Consider the following 21,406-nt stretch of genomic DNA (forward strand, 5'->3'; position numbering starts at 1 on the left):
ATACATATACACTCACCGGCCACTTTATTAGGTACACCTGTTCAATTGCTTGGTAACACAAATTGCTAATCAGCCAATCACATGGCAGCAACTCAATGCATTTAGGCATCTAGATGTGGTGAAGACGACTTGCTGAAGTTCAAACCGAGCATCAGAATGAGGAAGAAAGGGGATTTAAGTGACTTTGAACGTGGAATGGTTGTTGGTGCCAGACGGGCTGGTCTGAGTATTTCAAAAACTGATGATCTACTGGGATTTTCACGCAAAACTATCTCTAGGGTTTACAGAGAATGGTCCGAAAAAGAGAAAATATCCAGTGAGCGGCAGTTGTGTGGACGAAAATACCTTGTTGATGTCACATATTATTTACCATGTTTAAAGCGATTGTAGCCTATGTAAGATATTTTTAACCTCGAAATGAATCAGAATGAATCAAAATCATTCTGGTGACTTATAATAATTTAAATGGCGTATGTTTCTTTCCCAAGCTCCCACTGAGCGTACTGGGAACAAAATTCTGCGAAAAGGGTGGATTGCTTTACGGCAGCTACAAATGCAATTACACTGACTTAACTGTAGGGGGCTCTAAAGTCGTTAAAATACACAAAACTACATACGGTTGCTTTAAATACATTCTGTGATTTTTCGCCAAAAGAAATGTAAAAATCCACAGATTCAGTCTGGGCTTACTAATAAGTCATAAAACAGTGTAGGAAAAACATTATGTTGGAAAAACGTTTCAGTCTTTCAGGTTTTGTCGTCTTTCTCATTTAGGATTTGGGACAGTAAATATCCCCTCCTGGCAGCTACATTCCTAGGACCCCCATGGCACGTCTGTATCATCAGTTTCCTGTGGTTCTCTATAGCTCCACATCCCTGCCAGTTTAAAGGTTCAGTAATTTACTGCAGTCTAATAAAAGAGGCCTTGTACGGGGCTCTCATTGAGGTAGGCAGTTTCCCAACATAGTCAACTCAATGAATTACAAAAGACGAGCCGTTTTAATGAGGGCGTATTAATTAGTGCAGGATTCTCTGGAATGAAAGGGCTTGTTCACAATCAGGCAAAGTGACATATGTCGTGTAGAGACTGAATGTTAACCTGCATTGCTGCCTTTGCCACTTGAATTTACAGATGCACGTCTGCACAATCTTGTTTCAGCATATGTATGGCAGAATGACAGAGGAATCCAGGTGATGTTATGGTTCAGGATCACTGCCTTCTGTACCCAAGCACTTATCTCCATACTGATGATATGCCCATGCACCTACACAGCACATGTGGCTTATTGCACAAGCATGTTTCCTTGAGTCCTGCACTGGAACACACAAGAAAGCATGCTTACCTTACTTTTTATCTACTCAGGAATTAAAGCTGTACAACACTTGGTTGCGTTTTTGTTCAATGGATTATGTTATTTTGAATATCCAATTAAAAAATCATACCATAAAGCAGCCTTTCTCAATCGTGCTCCTGGAGTTCAAGCCTATACATTTTTAGCACTGTTTGTTAAGGCAAGCATCAATATTACAGTTCTTATAGTTAGGGATTTCAATAAACCCCTAACCCTATGAATAATTTTCAGCACATTCATATCGCAACACTTCTGCGACAGATATGAATGATACCTCAAAATATGCAGCTTTTGGGGAAGAGGTGGACTATAGTATATCTTTATATATATAAATTGCCATATTAGTCATATAAACAACTTTTTATATTATATTATTGTTATAAAATACTGTATATCATTTTTATATTTCTATAAATATATTTAGGAGTCATATGGATCACTTTCATTATACACTGAAAAAAATGCTTCTAAATGTTTTTGAGGTAAGTGGTTCAAAACTATTTATTTTAGCTACATTTAAATAAATTTAGTTGAAAGTTAGTCAACTAAATTTGTTTATTTAAATGTAGCTAAAATAAATTGATGGCAACCACTTACCTTAAAATAAATGAGTAAATTCAATTAATCATTTTTTTTCAGTGTATTTTATTGTGCTTTGTGTTTAAACTTCTGAATAGTGAGATCTGCGTGTGCAAGCATTACTTATATTTACAAATGTAATCAAAGTATACATTTTTAGAAAGTAAACTCTTAGTTTTGCATAGATTTATATTGTGGTATATGATATTAGAAAAAAACATACTATATACAATAATATAATACTGGTGGTTTTGTGTCCTTTTGAACTGAATCAGAGATTTGCATTTTTTTCTGACAAACTAAACACTTGGTTTTGCATAGTTTTATATTTTATATAAATTTTTTTATAATTACAAATACAGAGAAACTGCAGAAAGAAATGTGTGCAATGTTATTATCCGTTATATTTAATGACTTTTACAGGACAAACAAACATACAGGCCTACTGTGGTATGTTTTGATGCTTTTTTTGTTAGGACCATCCTTGAGAGATCTGCTCTTACAACTTAGAACTGGACCCAGACCAGAACGAAACAGTGATGCTTCATGCCTTACCACACTTGATTGAACAGCAAAAATGTAAAACATTCGGTTACAGTGGATGGAATGTAAGCTGCGGGGACCACAGAGCACAGGTCTGAGACAGCCAGAAGAGCGTATTTACTTTGCTGCTGTACTGCCCATTCCTTACTAATGCCAGCTATTTTCATTGTGCTGCTGATTTCAAATACTTTAAAAATAGAACATACACCCTCTCTCTCTTCGTTCAACTCTCTCACCTTGTCACTCAGACATAGCCTGACCATAAACCTCTAGATAAATCAGGAACCTTCTGGGGGAAAAGCTTTTTACTAAACATTGCACCTTATCTGAAACAAACATAGACACACGTGTGCTGTACTGTGACGATCAATAAGACAGATAAAAGATAACTCAGTGGGTTGAAGCTGACTCATACAGTCTCATTGTGTTCTCTTCTAGCACTGGGAGGTCAGGATATCACTGATGGGAATCTGTGTGAGACCCAAACATCAATGATTGGTGTGATTGCAAGCCGCGGGGAAAGATGACCATATCCACATGGCCAGGAGTCTTATGCGTTTTAGCACACTGCATTGAGTGATGGAGGATTGTTATCAACATCGCTGTCTCCAGATCTCAGGAACATTTATCTAACTGTCTGTCAGTTTCCAGTTTTCTCGTTAGAAGATCCAGTAAGTGGTCTGGACTGTGCGTTTTAAGTTTAAAGGCATACTGTACCCAACAATCATTCTGTCAGCCTCATGTTATTCCCAAATGACTTTCTTTCTGCAATGAAGCACAAACACAGAAAATGCACTGGGTAGTTTTTATATGCAATTACAATGAATGGGGACTGAAGTTTTAAGCTTCAAAAAGGATGCAAAAGCACTATACAAGTGTCATAAAGTGGTCCATATGACTCAAAGCCATCTTTGTTGTATGAAACATAACACATTTAAGTCATTATTCACTATTGATTCAATGCTTTGAATTTAATTCAATGAGTTGAATTTCAGCCTGTTTCTTACACAAAGCTAAATGGGATTTAGAATATTTCAAATATAGTGCACACGCCAAACAGACCATTTTTATGATACTTTATGGTGCTTTTGTATCATTTTTGATGTTTGAAAGCTTTAGTCTTTGTTCATTGTAATTGCATGAAAAAGAGCCACTAGGATATTTTTTCTTAAAAGAATATCATATGGGTCTGGAATGAGGTGCAGGTGAGTATAATACTTTTGTTAAATAATATTAAATATATGTATATTATAGTTATCATATTTCTTATGTTTCTCCATATAAAGTTTATATGGCTTAAGACTATTGGAATATAGTGCATGAAAGCTTCATTACTCATTCAATTATATGGCCAAAAAAAAACATTACTAGTAAAATTTGATATTTCTCCTTTTGTGCTTCATCACAAGAGTGCATGGTTGTTGAAGCTTCACTGGACGACTTGCTTTGTAGGCTAGTGGTAATTTTGCATGTCAAAAATGCATGGGCTTTTCTCAGTATGGCTGTACAAAGGCACAGCGGTGATCTTCTCTCACCATAGCAACACAATAACAATCCAAACTGTTCTTCGTAATGTGCCTGCAGAGTCTCTTTACACAAACATCATTCTGGGTCTTCTCTTGGCAGACGGGATGAACGGGAGCTGGAATGTAAACAGGAGGCAGATTTGTGAATACGCAGCATGTCATCTTTATTTAGCACCCTACCGGTGACATGATTATTTTCCACTTTTCACAGCATAACCCTTCTGGTTCAAACTGGACTTCTAGATGAGTATTATTATTGAATAAAGAGTCGTGCAGGCTGAAGACTCTCTTGGACAACTAGGGAAATAAATTATGGTACAACAAAAATACATTGGAGTTGTTTTAGAGTTTCTAGTTTTAAAAACAAATGGTATAAAGTGGTACATTTGTTTTATTAACATTTAAATGATCTACTGTATAATTGTGTATTTATAATGTTCTTATTTTATATGCCTTTGATGCATAAAAGAGACTTGGGTTAATAATGGAAACAGATAAACATTCATAATGGAAGGGCCTTTTAATCAAATTCAATTAAATGCATACAGCACTTACTATTCCCAGAGGTTTATTTGGATCGTTGGAGCAAATATATAATTATAATACCCAAGAAACCAAATGACTTTATTTGTTTCTTCTAGGGGAAGTTGATATGAGCTGTTTTTCTGCTCAGGAGTCCAAACAGTGCAGACAATCTGAGCTCAAATCCTGCCCCTGTGCTATAACAAGGAAATCCTCTTAATTCACCAACTGTTAGATCGGGAAGGAAGTACTAGAAACTGTTTTATCTTTGGTGCAAGTGCTAACAGACTAAAATATCAGATAAACATATCCCAGCGTCTCATAGACCCTGCACAGATATTTGTATTATTTTATTTTCCCATGTACTTGGACCCTGTTGAGTTCTGCTTTCAGCTATGTTTAACAATTAATATTATTTAATAACTAATAGTGGTCTTTGGGCACCTGTATAGCTATTCAAGCCGATGTCTTCTGTGTATTAATATTTTTTATGACATCTTTTTTTTGTAAATGTTGCTAACTAAACCCAGTCCTAATTTGATGTTTTCAGAAGCATCGTTACCGTGCAAAACATAATGTCCTTCTATTTAGTGTCTACATGATTAAGTTCCTCTTACCTTCATTATGATGTTTTAGCACATACATGATGTTTCATCAGGTTTAACGGTCATCAGAAGGTTGAGCATTATGCTGTGAATATACCAAATATTTTTTTCAGTTTGTGTGTATGATAAACTTCAGCAGTGGGATGCTGATAGGCGCATTAATATTGTTTTAAGTGCAAATTGCAAAGGGTTTAAGTATGATTAGATACAGTTTATTCAAATGATGTATCTTGGGGGTCACTATGTCTGTTGTAAATCAGCCTCATAGTTCATGACCCCTAATCTATGCTCTAGATGCTCACTATCAAGAGACTATTGTATACAGTGTTGAGCACAAAATTTCAATTTTGACAGGAACAACAAAACAAAAACACTGTCTCAAAGTGTTACATGTACAGTGAAATTAATAATTTTTGACGATAAAGAAATTATTTTGTTTTGACGATGGTCTCTGAACTTTGCGTTCTTGTATTTTTTTCAATCCTTCCCTACCTTAGGAAGGAACAGGTTTGTTAAGTCAAAAATATATTAATGATGGATTTGTTTCTTACAAATAAGCATCTTTTCACTTCACAATACATTAACTGGCATCCGGCCAAAAGTGCATTACAATAATCAAGTCTTGAGCTTTTCTCCATCCCGAATAGAAAGAGATTTTGAAACTATGAGGTGGAAAAACGCTGTTGTGAATGAGAGACATTAGAAAAGAGGCCTTCAAATGCTAATGCCATGTTTGCTAATAATATCATCCAGAAAGAACAACAAAGGTGGCACACCGTATTTTGCCTTTGTTAGCTCAGATTTTCACAAACAAGATATTAGAAATCTGACAAGAATCTAAACCAGGTTAGTGCCAGTCCACAAATACCACCACAATTCATTAAGATCTTAAATATAAAACAATACATGACAGAAGAAGATGAGGCACAGAGGTTAACCTCATGCAAATGCAATGTCCTTTGTTAACAATATTCATTTATTCACTGATTTATTCATGCACGTATGCATTCAAATGTATAAATGATTGTGGGTCACAGATTTATTTTTGAATTAATATTCAATACTATTAAGAATAAATCATCCATTTATTGCAATTAGGTAGTTATGCTTATCAAACCAGGCCTACATGAGGTTTCAGATATATTCCACATTATTTGGATATTCATTGTTATGTAAATTCAGAACTATTACATTAGCATACAGACTGCAGACCGTTGTTTTAGATTTTTCTAACACTTTTTCAGACCAAGCTCCTGTGCCTGCAGTTTTTGCTGTTTCTACTGCTGCTGACCTGTAAGTTGCAAGCTACAAATAAAGTAAGTTCTTATGGTTCATCACCATATCACATCAAATAGAGACTGTGTCTGTTCTCTGTATTGCCAAAAGCTTATGTTGTCTGTGTGCAATAGGAAGCACTTGAAGTGGAACAATGCCGGCAGAACTGCCAGAAGCTCCAGGTGGGTGACGTAGTAGTTTCTGATCTGTTGTTGTCATAATGAGTCTTGCCGTTGGAAACTTTCGCTCACCTTTCAAAACTGGCTCTTTTAGCCAATATGGCAACTGTGGTATTTCCGCTGCCTTTCTCATCTCCTGGGACCGTGCTGAGTGACTATACTGGGAAACTTCCTTATCTGTTTGTGTATTTTACCTCACAATAACAACATAAAAATACAAAACACTTTCTCAGTGAATAAAATGTGCAAAAGAACAACAAAAATAGTGAATGTTTATAGGATTGTGCAGTCAGATAATAATAATTTCCTAATGCCTCAATATTTAAAAGTGAAACAGGTGACCAAAGACCCCAGTATCATTTAACGCAATCTTTAATGATCCTGGAACAATAGCAGTACATTAATAAGTGTAATTTATGAACATTGTATAAGGGACTCTTTTAGGGCAGAATGTTTTGGGATACAGGAGGTTAAATATTTAAGGGTAAATAGGACTGAAAAAGAGACTAGAAAAAAAGAGACAAGAAAAAATAAATCAAACCCTGCAGAGAGACATACAAGGACAACAAATGAATTCTGACAATGCATTCTTCATGTCCTGCAGGAAATCCAGCACTAAATACATTTTTTCCAGTCTGAAAAATGTCTCATTTGATCTTAACTCTTTATATCAGCAATCCTTTGTAGTGAGATTTTATCCAAAATGACTTTATATACATAACCATTCAAAAGTTTGGGGTTGGTATGACCAAGGAATATTAAAATTTAAAAGAACTGTTTTCTGTTTTAATATATTTTAAATTGTAATTATAGCCTATTGTACTATAGCCAATTATAGCCTAGTGTATATAGCCTATACACTGAACAAAATTATAAACGCAACACTTTTGTTTTTGCCCCCATTTTCCATAAGCTGAACTCAAAGATCTAAGACTTTTTCTATGTACACAAAAGGCCTATTTCTCTCAAATATTGTTCACAAATCTGTCTAAATCTGTGTTAGTGAGCACTTCTCCTTTGCCGAGATAATCCATCCACCTCACAGGTGTGGCATATGAACATGCTGATTAGACAGCCTGATTATTGCACAGGTGTGCCTTAGGCTGGCCACAATAAAAGGCCACTCTAAAATGTGCAGTTTTATCACACAGTACAATGCCACAGATGTCGCAAGTTTTGAGGGATACCATATTCTAAACTTTTGAAGTGTTTTACTTTACATGTAATGAATCTAAAATATATTAAAGTTTCACTTTTTGAAATAAGTTACAAGAACAAAATGTACTTTTTCACCATATTCTAATTTTCTGAGATGCACCTGTAAGTCAATGTTGTCATTAATGAATTGTCATCCTTAATGGCTTTTGATGGTCTTCGAACATGATTGTTTGTCATTAGGTACCAATTGACCTGTCACAGGTGTCCGTAATTGGGAACTGTTCATCATTTAAGGCTCTGAAAGCTTCACTTTAGGTCAGAAAATGCCACATTTAGTGAGATTGCAGGATTCTGACCTCAACAGGGCCATTGGGATGCTGCAAGGAGGCATGACTCAGCGTGAAGTTGCAGATGCAGTGGTGACATCTCAAAGTGTCATTTTCGGAGCCTGGAACAGGTTCAGAAGGTCTGGTAGTGTGAGTAGAAAGCATGGTGGAGGCAGACAACGGGTCACAACACCAAATCAAGACCGATACTTGACCCTGCATGCCCACAGAAATCGTTTCATGCCTGCAGTCATCCTGCAAAATGACCTTCAGGATGAAACAGGGGTGTGAGTGTCCACTCAGACTGTGAGGAGACGACTTCATGAAGTTGGCTTGAGAGCCAGAAGACTGTGAGGGTGCCTCTTTCCAGAGCACACAAACTGGCACGTCTGCAGTGGGCCACAGAACACCACAGGTGGACAATGAATCATTGGGGTACAGTGCTCTTCACAGATGAGTCCCGGTTCTGCGTGAACTTCCTAGACCGGCGTAGGAGGGTCTGGCGTCGTACTGGGCAGAGAAATTTGCCACAAAATGTTGTACAGCATCAGCATGACAGTATTGGCAGATCAACAGTCATGGTTTGGGGAGGCATTTCCATGGGTGGAAGAACAGAGCTTGTCATCATTGAAAATGGCAGCTTGACAGGCCAAAGGTATAGGGATGAAATCCTGTATGCTAGTGCAATGTGGCCAGATTTCGTGCTTATGGATGATAACGCCAGCCCACACTTAGCTAGGCTGGTGACGGAATACTTGGAGGAGGAGGGCATCTCTAGGATTGAGTGGCCTGCCCGGTCACCCGATTGAACACATTTGGGAGCAGCTACAGTCAAGAGTACAAGCACGCCAGGTCCCTCCAGGAACCCATGTGGAGTTGCGAACAGCATTGCTGGAGGAATGGCAAGCCATCCCTCAACAGAATATCCAAAACCTCATCTCAAGCATGCACTGAGTGGATAATGTTTGTTGTTTCTTGCTCATGACTTGTTTGTCGCATTTGTTAAACCATGTAATTCATGTTTGTTTTACAGTACGAACTCAGATTTTTGATCTGCTGCAATGTGCAATAACATCTTGTTTTGTTGAACTGAAAAAGCTTTCTTTCCTGTTTTGGGTCCTGCTTCAAGCTCTGACACTTCACACAAAGTGACTACAGTACAGTACAGTATCCAGTGCATCAGCATTATGACCATTGTGCTGGCTCCTTGAGGCACTCCAAAGGTACTAAACTGCTGCACTGCAGGCAATAATGTTTAAGAGGCATTTCTAGTCCATTCAGGCAAATCACAAAAGTACTGAATAACCTACAGTTTTTTGATGTATCTTGTCTTCACGAATGTGTGACAAGCCACTTCACACCTTGTGACAAACAATCTGGGCACCATCAAAAGTGATGAGGCATGAAATTCCATTGATGACAACATTGATTAACAGCAGACTTACATGTTATACATGAATTTTGAACAATACCCTTTCTTGTCTTAGGACAACTTTGATTAACTTTTTTGATCCACTTCAAATGTTGACTACTGTATGTATATATATATATATATATATATATATATATTACACTACAAAAATATATTATATATACATAAAAATCTAAAGAAATATCTAATAGTAGACAATGTAGTCCAAATAAATCAAATGTAACAATGCCATTTGCCTTAATCACAATTTACTTCATAATGTACTGAATCACAAGTACATTTCGGTGTAAAACACCAGTAACAATTGCAATGATGAACAGATTGAATTGCACAGGAACAGGTGAGAAATGTTTCGAGCAAAGAGGCTGATAATGATCATGAGTTCAATTCCACACTAACCCCATATATTATACTGACTGACAGATAATTAAACTCCAAAACTGATTTCAATACTCCGTTGTCATCCATTATTTTAACCATATGACAAAATCTTTTCTTCAGATTAAAAGCTACCCTCACGCTTAAAGTAGTCAGTCTAAACAAAATGTCTGACTGGCAGTGATAAATAGGACAAGGTTATATTTTAGGAAAGGAAACTGTAAAACAGGATATGACTATAAACACTGAGACGGGATAGAGGATGAAGATCCCACCCACTGCCCCAATTTCACTATCAGAATTTACTTCTAACAGTTTGCTTCTTAAGTCATTTTTTGAGTTTAGCAAAGGCTGAATTGAAGATAAAACTGTGTAGAGCACCAGAATACAGTCTAAACATAAGATTCAATATTTCATATTTTGAGGCAATTGGATTAATAGATGAAATGATTTTGAAATGAAACATTTAAGTGTTTGAAAATATAAAGGTGCATTGCTTGTAAGCTGAAGTAGTAGGCAAATTAGATGCAAAAAAATAATTAAAAAGATAATTTTGCAGTAACTGGTAACTTTGCAGCTAATAAAAAGTAGTAAAATGATTAAAGCCGCTTTAAAATCAAGTGATATTGTGGTGATCAGAAAATGCTATGAACTGTCCATGTGCATGAATCTATAAAATATTTCTTGAGTTGAACATGGTTGGCAGGGTGGATTGAAATATACAGTTTGGTCTGGATTTGGGGTGATGGTAACATCATGGTTAGGAATCAGTTCTGGTAAACCAAAACTTAAAGGTTCAATCTCATGTAGGACTCACAGCAATCATCAAGTCCTGCTTTACTGTTGTTATGTCATAAAGCAGGCTATTTCAGCAGCATAAAGCAGGCTAAGTTGCATAAAATCCATTTACAGAAAATAAAGGCACCCAGACCCAAACTTCATCATGAATAGACAGTTAGCATAATGGGAAATCATTTTAATATACCCAGCTTCTCAAAATACATTTCAGTGCACTCATAAAACCTTCATATACATGCGTTTTCCTTCCACATTCTTTTTTCTTCATTCAAACAAACTGTGACAATGATGGGACCACTTTGATTGAAATTAAAATACATTAATCATCACAGAAAAATAAGAAATAACATTCCAGTCAGGTTAAAGGAATAGTTCACTTAAAAATTTAAATTTGATGAAAATGTACTTGTCCTCAGGCTAAGATGAAGATTTTATTGCAACAGATTTAAAGAAATTCAGCATTATGTTACTTGCTCACCAAAGGATCCTCTACAGTGAATGGGTGCCATCAGAAAAGGGGGTTAAACAGCTGATAAAAACATAATAATCCACAAGTGATCTTCACAACTCCAGTTCATCAGTTAACATTTTGTGAAGTGAAAAGCTAGGTGTTTATAAGAACAAAAAATTAAGATGTTTTTAACTTAAAACAGTTACTTCTGGCTAAAACACTCTAATAGAAGATCCCACCTAATACAGTCTTCTCTCCATATATTATTACTTTCTCCAGTAAAAAAACCCTGTGTGGTCTGAATCAGGGGAGAAATATGCTCAATATGCTCTTTACAAGCAAAAACAGTCCAAACTACTTCTAAACAAATATTTTGATGTTTTTAATCAGCTCTTTGGATTGTTCTGATGAAGCTCATTTACATCTTGGATGGCCTGAGTGTGAATGGAATTTCAGCCAATTTTCATATTTGGGAAAACTATTCCTTTAAGTTCCCACCAAGCATCATCTCAACTCTAAACTGTCTAAAAAGCTAAAATAATAAGATAAATATGCTTTTCTTTCATTCATTCAGCTGTAGTCTCACCAGCACATATACACAGGCATTACATAAAACACTTATATCTGACGGTCCAGTAACACCGTATCAGTGGTCCATATTAACTCATCACTTGCACATGTATCTGCATGAATCTGCTTTACTCTCAGTTCTTATTGTAGTGTTCACACTATTATGAATTAGTATGCATAATTGCACAATTGGTATCACAAGGCTACTGTAGTGTAACAAAAACGTGGTACGGAAGCTCAAAGATATTAATGCAATATTTCCAATACATACAAGTCATCTTTCATTAATGCAGCTATTTCATCCCAGCTTTGACTTATAATCAACATCTCAGTACATATATGCAGAATGACAGTATATCTCTTTAATATAACAGGAGCATTGTTAGCATTGGAATAGCCCAAAATCTCACCAGAGGAGCCACTGTGTGGGATAAAGAACAGGCCTGAGAGAATGCCATGGGAGTCAGGCGGTCTACACAAACAAGAGGATGAGAATCGAGATTAATGTTGAGTTATAGCATTCCAGGGAATTTCAGAACCCTTCTGCATACCTTCATGTTGACTGAGCCTTATTACTGACATTCCTCGAGCCATCATCACCTTGACTATTATCACTATGACACTGCTTATAAAGGTAGGATCCTAGACTTTCTCCATCAGATTGTGAAAGTTGATCTAGAGGTCACATAGTGTCAAAAACGACATGGAAGCAGCACATACAAGGTGCATAACGCTTTATAGACTGACCCAAAGCCATGTGCGCTCGCTCATACTGCCACTGATTATGACACTGAGCACAAGTTTAGAGATGTGGTCAGCTAGCCATGGATGTAGAATTGATATGAAACAAACAAAAACACACACAACACATGAAATGCTGCCCACTTATGAAATTGCAAAGACAGCTTTGGAGGTATAACAGTAACACTGCAAACATTATGTTCTGAACGAGTATTTTTGGCTAATTTTCCAGTAAAATAGTCAAAAAAACAACAACATGTGCATACTCTTTATATAGAACATTTAAAAACTGTTTTCAATAGTATAAATTTGGGGTCTAAGATTTTTTTTTTAAAGAAATGTTTTTTTTTTTTTTAATAAAGAAGTCTCTTATGCTCATCAATGCTGCATTTAATTGACCAAATACAGTAAAAACTGTAATACTGTGACATATTATTGCAATTTAAAATAACTATTTTCTATTTTAATATATTTAAAAATTTAATTTATTCCTAGGATGGCAAAGCTGAATTTTCAGCAGTCATTACTCCAGTCTTCAGCGTCACATGATCCTTCAGAAATCATTCTAATATGCTGATTCTGAATACATTTGTTTCAGGATTCTTTGATTTGAAGTTCATAAGAACAGCATTTATATGAATCTGAAATCTTTTGTATCATTATTAGTCTTTTTATAGTTAAAACGAGTGAAACAATCTTCCAGTGCAGTAAGAAATACAAAAGTTCACTAATATTTATGATATAACGAGAACAAGTCTTAATATCTTATGCAGTGGTGTTGCTTCAAGTAAATTTATCTGGAAGTTCTACTGGAATATGTGACTGGAAAAAAGCCAAGAAATACTAATTAAAAACCTTTTTTGCAGTGTAGTATTGACTTTGGTTTCTGCTAATGGATTCATCATGGTTTTTAGAATACAGGTCCACAAATAATTTAAAATACAATCTTTTAAATTGATTATGGTGCTACAATTAATAAAAACAATAGTGATTTTTATCATCTGAATAATTATATCTATGAAATAACTAAGTACAATCAGTGGTACTTAAAGGCAAAATATGAAATGCAGAATGAAAGCAGTTTAAATGACTTTTTGTCATCGCAGAAGCCTGGAGAATCAATGATCTTAAGGGTTTCAAGCCTGCTATTCAAATGACAGCAGGTCAGGGTGGGATTCTTCGTTCTCCAAGCTGAGGGTCCGGTAATCCGTTGTGCTGTTCCCCAACAATTCCCCTTCAGTGACGCTGATGCGGCAGCCCCCTTTCCCTGGACACGGGGTGGAAGCCATTCTAGTTTCTGAGCTGGCCAGTTTCTTTGGGTCCAGATTGTCTTTGTGAATGAGATCTGGAACGGAGCGCAGCAGCTGTGACTGATCGACATCCTCCGAATCTTTCTCATCCGTCACCACAGCTGTGGGCTCATTTTTTAGTTCTAAAACGGGAGTCTTCTCCATCTGGCTGTCGACACGGTCGCCGGGTCCTGAAGGTTTCTCAAGACCGGACTCTTCAGGCCTCGGTTCAGGCTGAAGCTCAGCTTTATCTTTGGAGATCTTGTCAGGTGAGGACACGAAGGAGGATTCTGGGGAGGCTACCACGGGGTCAGAGGATATCATCATGTCCTGGGTGGTCTTCAGGGCCCGTGGGAGACGCTTTTTGCCAGTGGGAGGTGGGGGATCTAGCCGAGGGAAGGAATCCAGGGAGATGTGACTGTGTGAGAGAAAGAAAAAGCATAGACACCAAGTGATCATGCAAGATAGAGTGACCACAAAAGATCGGAGCAAATATGTGGCCTGAATTTACTTATTCTCTAACACAGTGGTCCGAAATGATACTTCTAAAAAGTAAAGATGTCAAAGACTACCATCAACTCATTCTGATATTCAAGATATTTCCCTCTGTAATACAAGATCACACTTCATTTGAATAAATCTTATTAAACCTAATTTTAAATCACCGATTGAGCCTACAGGGATGGAAAGGGGGAAAGTAAACAGCAGAAAGGGCTTTTTGTTGAATTCAGAGGATCATGTTTGGGCAGGATAAAAAGATGAGAAGACAGCTGGACAACTCATTAGCTTTGACATATTTCCAATGGAGGAAAGTTGGATTGTGAAAGTACAATAAGAATACTTTTGTGATGTTATTTTCCATGTAAAATGTTTTGACCTTTTTAAAGAAAAAGTATTAAAATCTTAGAAACAGAATGCAAAAATGATGACAAAATAAAATGTAAAATAAATAAATAAATTTATTTTACATTCAATCCAACATTTATTAATATATTAATACATGTGGGAATGCAGCAGCATTGTTTTTATAAAGGTTTATTTTTTTTCAGCAATAATGCATTTTGAGCAATTATGTGACAGTAAAAACATTTTTTAAACGGACAATAACAAGAAATATTTCTTGAACAGACTGATTTCTAAAGGATCATGTGACACTGAAGACTGATGTAATGGCTGGAAAATTCACCATTTAATATGTTTTATTCCTTTAAAGTTATTTTAAATTGTATTAAAATGTCACAACATCACTCTTTTTACTGTTTTCTTTTTTATCAAATAAATACAGCCTTGGTGAGAATAAGAGACTTCTTTCTAAAACCCAAAATTTTGAGCAGAATTGTAAAATATATATGTTAATATATTAAAACATGCTGAAAAAGGTCAGTGGACAAGAATAGTAAATGCAATGGTGTCATTGCCATCTCAAGTCACACGAGATGCTCACAGTCATTTAGTGACACATTCCTGTAGTGAACTTTCCATAAATATCCCATGACGACGACACAAATCCCTCAATAATGCCACATATCTGGCCAATAATAGCCTTACTAGAAATTATAAGAAGTTGGTTTCTTGTAAATGCATAATTTCATCAAATGCATCATTTTATGACAGTGGAATTTGCACTTGGTCTGCTGAAGATAAGAATGTTGATGAAAGCCATAAAGTCTAATTATATATATATATATATATATATATATATATATATATATATATATATATATATATATATATATATATATATATATATATATATATATATATATTAGGTGTTTTTCCACAAATTGTGAAGACTGGGTAACAAGTTCATTACTTAGCGTTTGTCTTTGTAGCACTAACTCCAAGCAGTAATGTCTTTCAATGATTGTCTTAGCAAGCTTTGTCCTGTTTTTGCATTCACTGCTGAAAAACATGAACTACCATAGAGAAATATGAACGGCCATCTGCCATGATGAATTTTTGTTTTAAAAATAATGCCTCTATCAGCAAGTCAGCATTTGTTTGATCAAAAATGCAATAAATCAGTAATTTTGTAAAACATTACAGTTTTCTACATTATTCTACAAAAGATTATAACTGAAAAATAACATTACAACGGAAAAACAGTTTTCTATCGAAATATTAAATATGGAAATTTATGGCAAAAGATGGCAAAGCTGAATTTTCAGCAGCAATTAGTCTTCAGCATCACACAACCCTTCAGAAGTCATCTAATATGCTGATTTGGTGCTCACAAAACATTTATTATTATTATCAATGTTGAAAACAGTTGTGCTGATTAATAGTTTTGTGGAAACAGTAATACTTTTAAGGTATTCTTTGATGAATAATTTGAAATAGAAATCTTGTAACATAACATAACGTAACATAAATGTCTTTACTGTCACTATTCATCGAAATATTCATTTCTTTAACCAAAAAAACCCCACACTTCCTAAAGGATCATGTAAAGAGCCATTACAGAAATAAATAAAATATAAATATTAAATATATTTAAATAGAGAACAATTATTTTGTTTATATACAATATATTTAGTTTAAATTATGATAATATTATATAATAAAAATTTTTTTTCTTTGGATGAAATACATTCATTCAGCATTACTGAAAGTGTACTGGAACCAGATCAAAAATCACCTCACGTTTAGAGAAATATTGTGTTGACTTCCTTGTTTATTTGACATTTATTAGACAGGACAGTGAAGAGGGGGTATCGGATTGGGACATGACGCAGTCCAGCCCTGAATCTGTCTCTGCAGAGGCACTACGGGCCTTAAATGTCAAGAGCAAGTACCACGGCTGACAACTTCCTAGCAATTTTATTCTAAGCGTGAAGTCAATTGAATATAATGACCGTATTGAGGTCATTGGTTTTGCAGCTGTGAGGGTGAAATCTTTACCTGTTTCTTGTGGTATTGTGGCCCATCTCAGCCAGGCTGGGCCACACTGGCTCCACGTTCTTATTCACCTCTGTGACTCCGATGTCCCCGAGGCTGCTGAGATCTTTTCGGCGGAGCAGGTCGTTTACCTTGGCTCCCATGGCTTTGCCCAAGTTCAGGGCGTTTTTTAGGTGCTGGCTGCCTCCTGTCTTTGATCCTGCAGATGTGTCTGTGGAGGTGCTGCTGCCTGCCTGACGAAAGCTCAACTTCGGCTGCTCCGCAGCGTTGCAGTTCTCAAACATGCTTTGGTCCACTAAGGAACAAAATAACAAAAAGGTTTTCAGACAAAGTAAGGCACTGGGGAAATTTTAATGAAAACATTCATACCACATTAACATTTAAAGGTAAGCTGAGACTTCAGAAGCTTTTGTACAGACATAAATGCATGACTGTTTAAAACTGAAGAGTTTTCATTTAACCAGTTTGTTCAACAAACTCAATATTTTGATTTTCATGTTTTGGCTGATAACTGATAAATAACCAATATTGAATTTCTAAACAATTTTATATACAGGTGCATCTCAAAAAATTTAAATATCGTGAAAAAGTAAATTTTTTTATTGTAACATTTCAAAAAGTGAAACTTTCATATATTCTAGATGCATTATATGTAAAGTAAAACATTCCAAAAGTTATTGTTTTAATTTTGATGATTAGAGCTTACAGCTCATGAAAGTCAAAAATCCAGTATCTCAAAATATTAGAATATTTCCTAAGATCAAAAAAAAAAAAAAAAAAAAAAATTGCCAAACAGAAAAGTTCAAGTTTTTAAAGTATGTTTATTTATGCACTCAATACTTGGCCGGGGTTCCTTTAGCACAAAAATTCCAGCATCAGTGAGGTGTGGCATGGAAGCGATAAGCCTGTGGCTCTGCTGAGGCACTATTGTTGACCCCTGAGGAACCTTCAACTCGTCTGTATTGTTGGATCAACTGTTTCTCCTCTTTCTCTTGAAAATATCCCATAGATTCCATATGGGGATAAAGTCAGGCATGTTGTCTGGCCAATCAAGCACAGTGATATTATGGTCAGCAAACCACTTGGAAGTGGTTTTGGCACTGTGGACAGGTGCTAAAGTCCTGCTGGAAAAGGAAATCAGCATTTCCATAAAGCTTGTCAGCAGATGGAAGCATAAAGTGCTTCAAAATCTCTTGGTAGACAGGTGCATTGACTTTGGACTTGATAAAACACAATGGACGAACACCAGCAGACGTCACAGCACCCCAAATCATCACTGACTTCAGAAACTTCACACTGGACTTCAAGCAGCTTGGATTCTGTGCCTCTCCAGTCTTCCTCCAGACCTTGATTTCCAAATGAAATGCAAAATTTACTTTTATCTGAAAAGAGGACTTTGGACCACTGAGCAACAGTCCAGTTCTTTTTCTCTTTAGCCCAGGTAAGATGCTTCTGACCATGCTTCTGGTTCAGAAGTGGCTTGGTAGCCCTTTTCCTGAAGACGTCTGAGCGTGGTAACTCTTGATGCACTGACTCCAGCTTCAGTTCAATCCCTGTGAAGCTCTCCCAAGTGTTTGAATCAGCTTTGCTTGACTGTATTCAAACTTGCGGTCATCCCTGTTACTTGTCCACCTTCTCCTACTCAATTTCTTCCTTCCAGTCAACTTTACATTTAATATGCTTTGATACAGCACTCTGTGAACTATGTAGGATATCAGAGACCGAATCAGACAAATTTAAGATTCGATCAGACCATCGAAACCTGAGGAGCTGAAATTCCACAGAGGCCCAAGAAAACAGGACAATGCCATAAATTTGTCCAGATACTAGCGCCAGCCCGTCTGAAGAAAGCCTAACCAGCAAGCCTCTTTCAAAAAACAGCTTGCAACATTAAGACAAAAGAACTTATAAGTCCAACGTAGGAAGGAGACTGTCAAATTTGGGGCAAGTAATCAAGACTGATGGTCAAAGAGATGGCCATCACATGTGTTCCACGATAGACATCACGAGCTTCCTTAGATTGACTTTTCCCCCACACATAGAAGACACAGACCAGACCGAAATTCCTTTGTCCACAGAACATGTCTTTTTGTTCTACACAGAACTTCAGAGACTGTCTTTTCCATATGCACCTAAAATCATCCTAAAAGGACTTATGGAGTTATGCATAGAAATGATTAGTTGCTCATATGTATGTAACCCACACAATTAACTATCATGTTTTAATCAGGTATTGTGTATGTCTTTTTAATAACTACTGAATAGCTTAAAGGTTAATATTCATGTTTGGTATGTATGAGTTTGGGAATTCACGCTTTAAATGTTTCTTCCAATCAATTCTTTGTCAAATGTATAATAGTCTTGTTATAGAAATCATGCCCAAAATGATACTTTACAAGATTTATGATGGGGAAGAAACAGAGCAACACCCCTAGCTAAGATAATTTCTAATTGGTCAAGACATCCATTGGGACGGGTCCGAAAGCCGAGTTTAAAAACTCAGCACACCATCAAATCTTGCTTCAACTTTTGCTACTGCGTTTTGACGCTGCTTTCTATCGCTCTTTGATCGTGCTCTGGCCTACATGCCAGCTGCTACCACGATGAGAAGAAAAACCACCTAGTCTCGTTACCTCATTTTATTCTTTTACTTTAGTTTCTTTTCTTTCCGCTGAGTTTTGTGTTCAAAAGTTACGCTTGCCACAAAGCGCAGCTCCGACTGCACCAAACTTCAACTAACAAAGGACTCTGAAACCATCTTCAGCCAACGACACCTTCCCAAGACACCACTACAAACCACCACTGAACTGTCAGCTAATCAGCAACCTCGGGAAACCCCCTTTCCTGCAAGGACAGGCAACGCATTTAATGCAAATTTTAGCCTCATTGAGAAACTCAATGCAAGGGTTAAATAAGTGATTGATGGTTGTTCAGGTCTATGCAATAACACATATTGCTGTAAACTTAGGATATCACATTTTCATTCTCTTAAACTCATCCTTTCCTCACTTTCTCTCTTTCTGCAACGTGTGAATGCTTGTGTTCATGTGTTAGATTAGTTTACGTGTCTTAGATTTATCAAATAAAGCCTTATTTATATTGAAAAGAGAAGTATCTTGTGTTTTGTGCTTACAAGTTAATGTCTTAAACTGCCAATCTTCGTTACTGTTCTATTTAATAGTGTCGTCACTATATTTTGGATTTTAATATCCCGTGCAGAGTTGATGTTGTGCGGCTCGTTCATGAATTGCTGCCGTGAAACAGTGAGTCTGTTCAAATTCCCTATAAAATCATAAATGATTCCCTTTGAGCTAAATTGTCCTATTTCCCTTAAATTACATATTACCTTCACAACAGCCACCCCTTTCAGTAATGACCCTCTGTGACTTACCCTCTTTGTGGAGGGTGTCAATGATTGCCAAGTCAGCAGTTTTCCCCATTATCGTGGCTTCAAAGAACAAGAGATACCCGAAATTTATACTGTAGTGGTGGTCATTTAATGAAGCTCAAATGTAAATAGTCTAATATTTTGAGATCCTTGACTTTTGACTTTCATGAGCTGTAAGCTCTAATCATCAAAATTAAAACAAAAAACTTTTGAAATGTTTTACTTTACATGTAATGAATCTAGAATATATGATAGTTTCACTTTTTGAAATAAGTTACAATAAAAAAAAAAAATACTTTTTCACGATATTCTAATTTGAGATGCACCTGTAAATAGATTGGTAACACTTTACAATAAGGTCCCATTAGTTAACATAAGCTATAAATGAAAAACACTTCTAAAGCATTTATTAATCTTAGTTAATGTTGATTCCAACATTTATTTATTCATTATTAAAATAAAAAGAACTGAGCTAACATGGACTAACAATGAACTAATGTTAACAAATATTAATACTGTAACGAATGTATTTCTCATTAGCAATACAATGTTAGTTAATGCATTAGATATAGTTAACAAATGGAACCTCATCGTAAAGTGTTACCAATAAATGTATAATAATAAATCATTCAAAATTCTACAAGTGGGTTTAGGCATCACAACCTTCAAAAATAAATGAAAACTGGATACTCATTTTGATAAAAAAATAAATAATCAGATGATAGTCAAAAAAGATCAATTAAATATTCAGCATTACCTGATTTATATATCCAATATCAACAGATATCATTTAAAAAAATTACAGATAAACAATATGACACTGATTTTGTGCATCCCTAATTTCATGCAGTGGTAATTAAGCATTTTATACATCAAATGTTGAAAAATAGACATGCAAAAAAAAAAAAACACAATGACATTGGCAGAAAATGGCCATCAAAATAAAATAAACAGCATTTGGCAGGTCACAAGAAATCATGTTTCTTACCTCAGAACCATTATTTCATGGTTGGCATTTGAGTGACAAAGAGAGCATAATTTATTATTTGCAGCTAACAAAACAGTATATTAATTCTCATACATGCAAATAGAATAGTATTTAAAGGCCAAATGGACATCAGAAAGTAAAAAAAAAACACCAAGATTTTACCTTTTAAAAGATGACTGAAGAGAGGGAGACTGACAATGACAAAGACTGAAAGATTTGCAATTTGCCAACAAAAGCAACCCTGACACGGTGTTATAATTCAACTTCAGCTTCAATTTAGACCATTCAAAGCTGTATACAATAAAAGTTGTATATTAGTCTGGCTCTAATCAAATGTGATTTTAAGAAACTCTTGAAGGCATTTGATGTGGCATAGTTTTTTTCCAGCTCGTTAAACTCAATAGTTTC

General features: G+C 35.8%; 1 protein-coding gene across 1 annotated transcript in view; it reads right to left on the reverse strand.

Moving 5' to 3' along the window:
• Positions 1 to 10,843: 10,843 nt before the first annotated feature.
• The window catches only part of LOC306878890 (carboxyl-terminal PDZ ligand of neuronal nitric oxide synthase protein-like), a 130,146-nt gene continuing 119,583 nt past the window's right edge, over positions 10,844 to 21,406 (reverse strand). Inside the window, exons 11-12 of the mRNA XM_079431479.1 lie at positions 16,626 to 16,917; positions 10,844 to 14,142 (exon numbers count right to left, since the gene is read on the reverse strand). Of these exons, the coding sequence (XP_079287605.1) occupies positions 13,581 to 14,142; positions 16,626 to 16,917 (854 nt within the window). The 3' untranslated portion in view covers positions 10,844 to 13,580. The remainder of the gene's footprint in view (positions 14,143 to 16,625; positions 16,918 to 21,406) is intronic.

This window comes from Barbus barbus, assembly GCF_936440315.1.
Source record: "Barbus barbus genome assembly, chromosome: 13".
Classification (NCBI taxonomy): domain Eukaryota; kingdom Metazoa; phylum Chordata; class Actinopteri; order Cypriniformes; family Cyprinidae; genus Barbus; species Barbus barbus.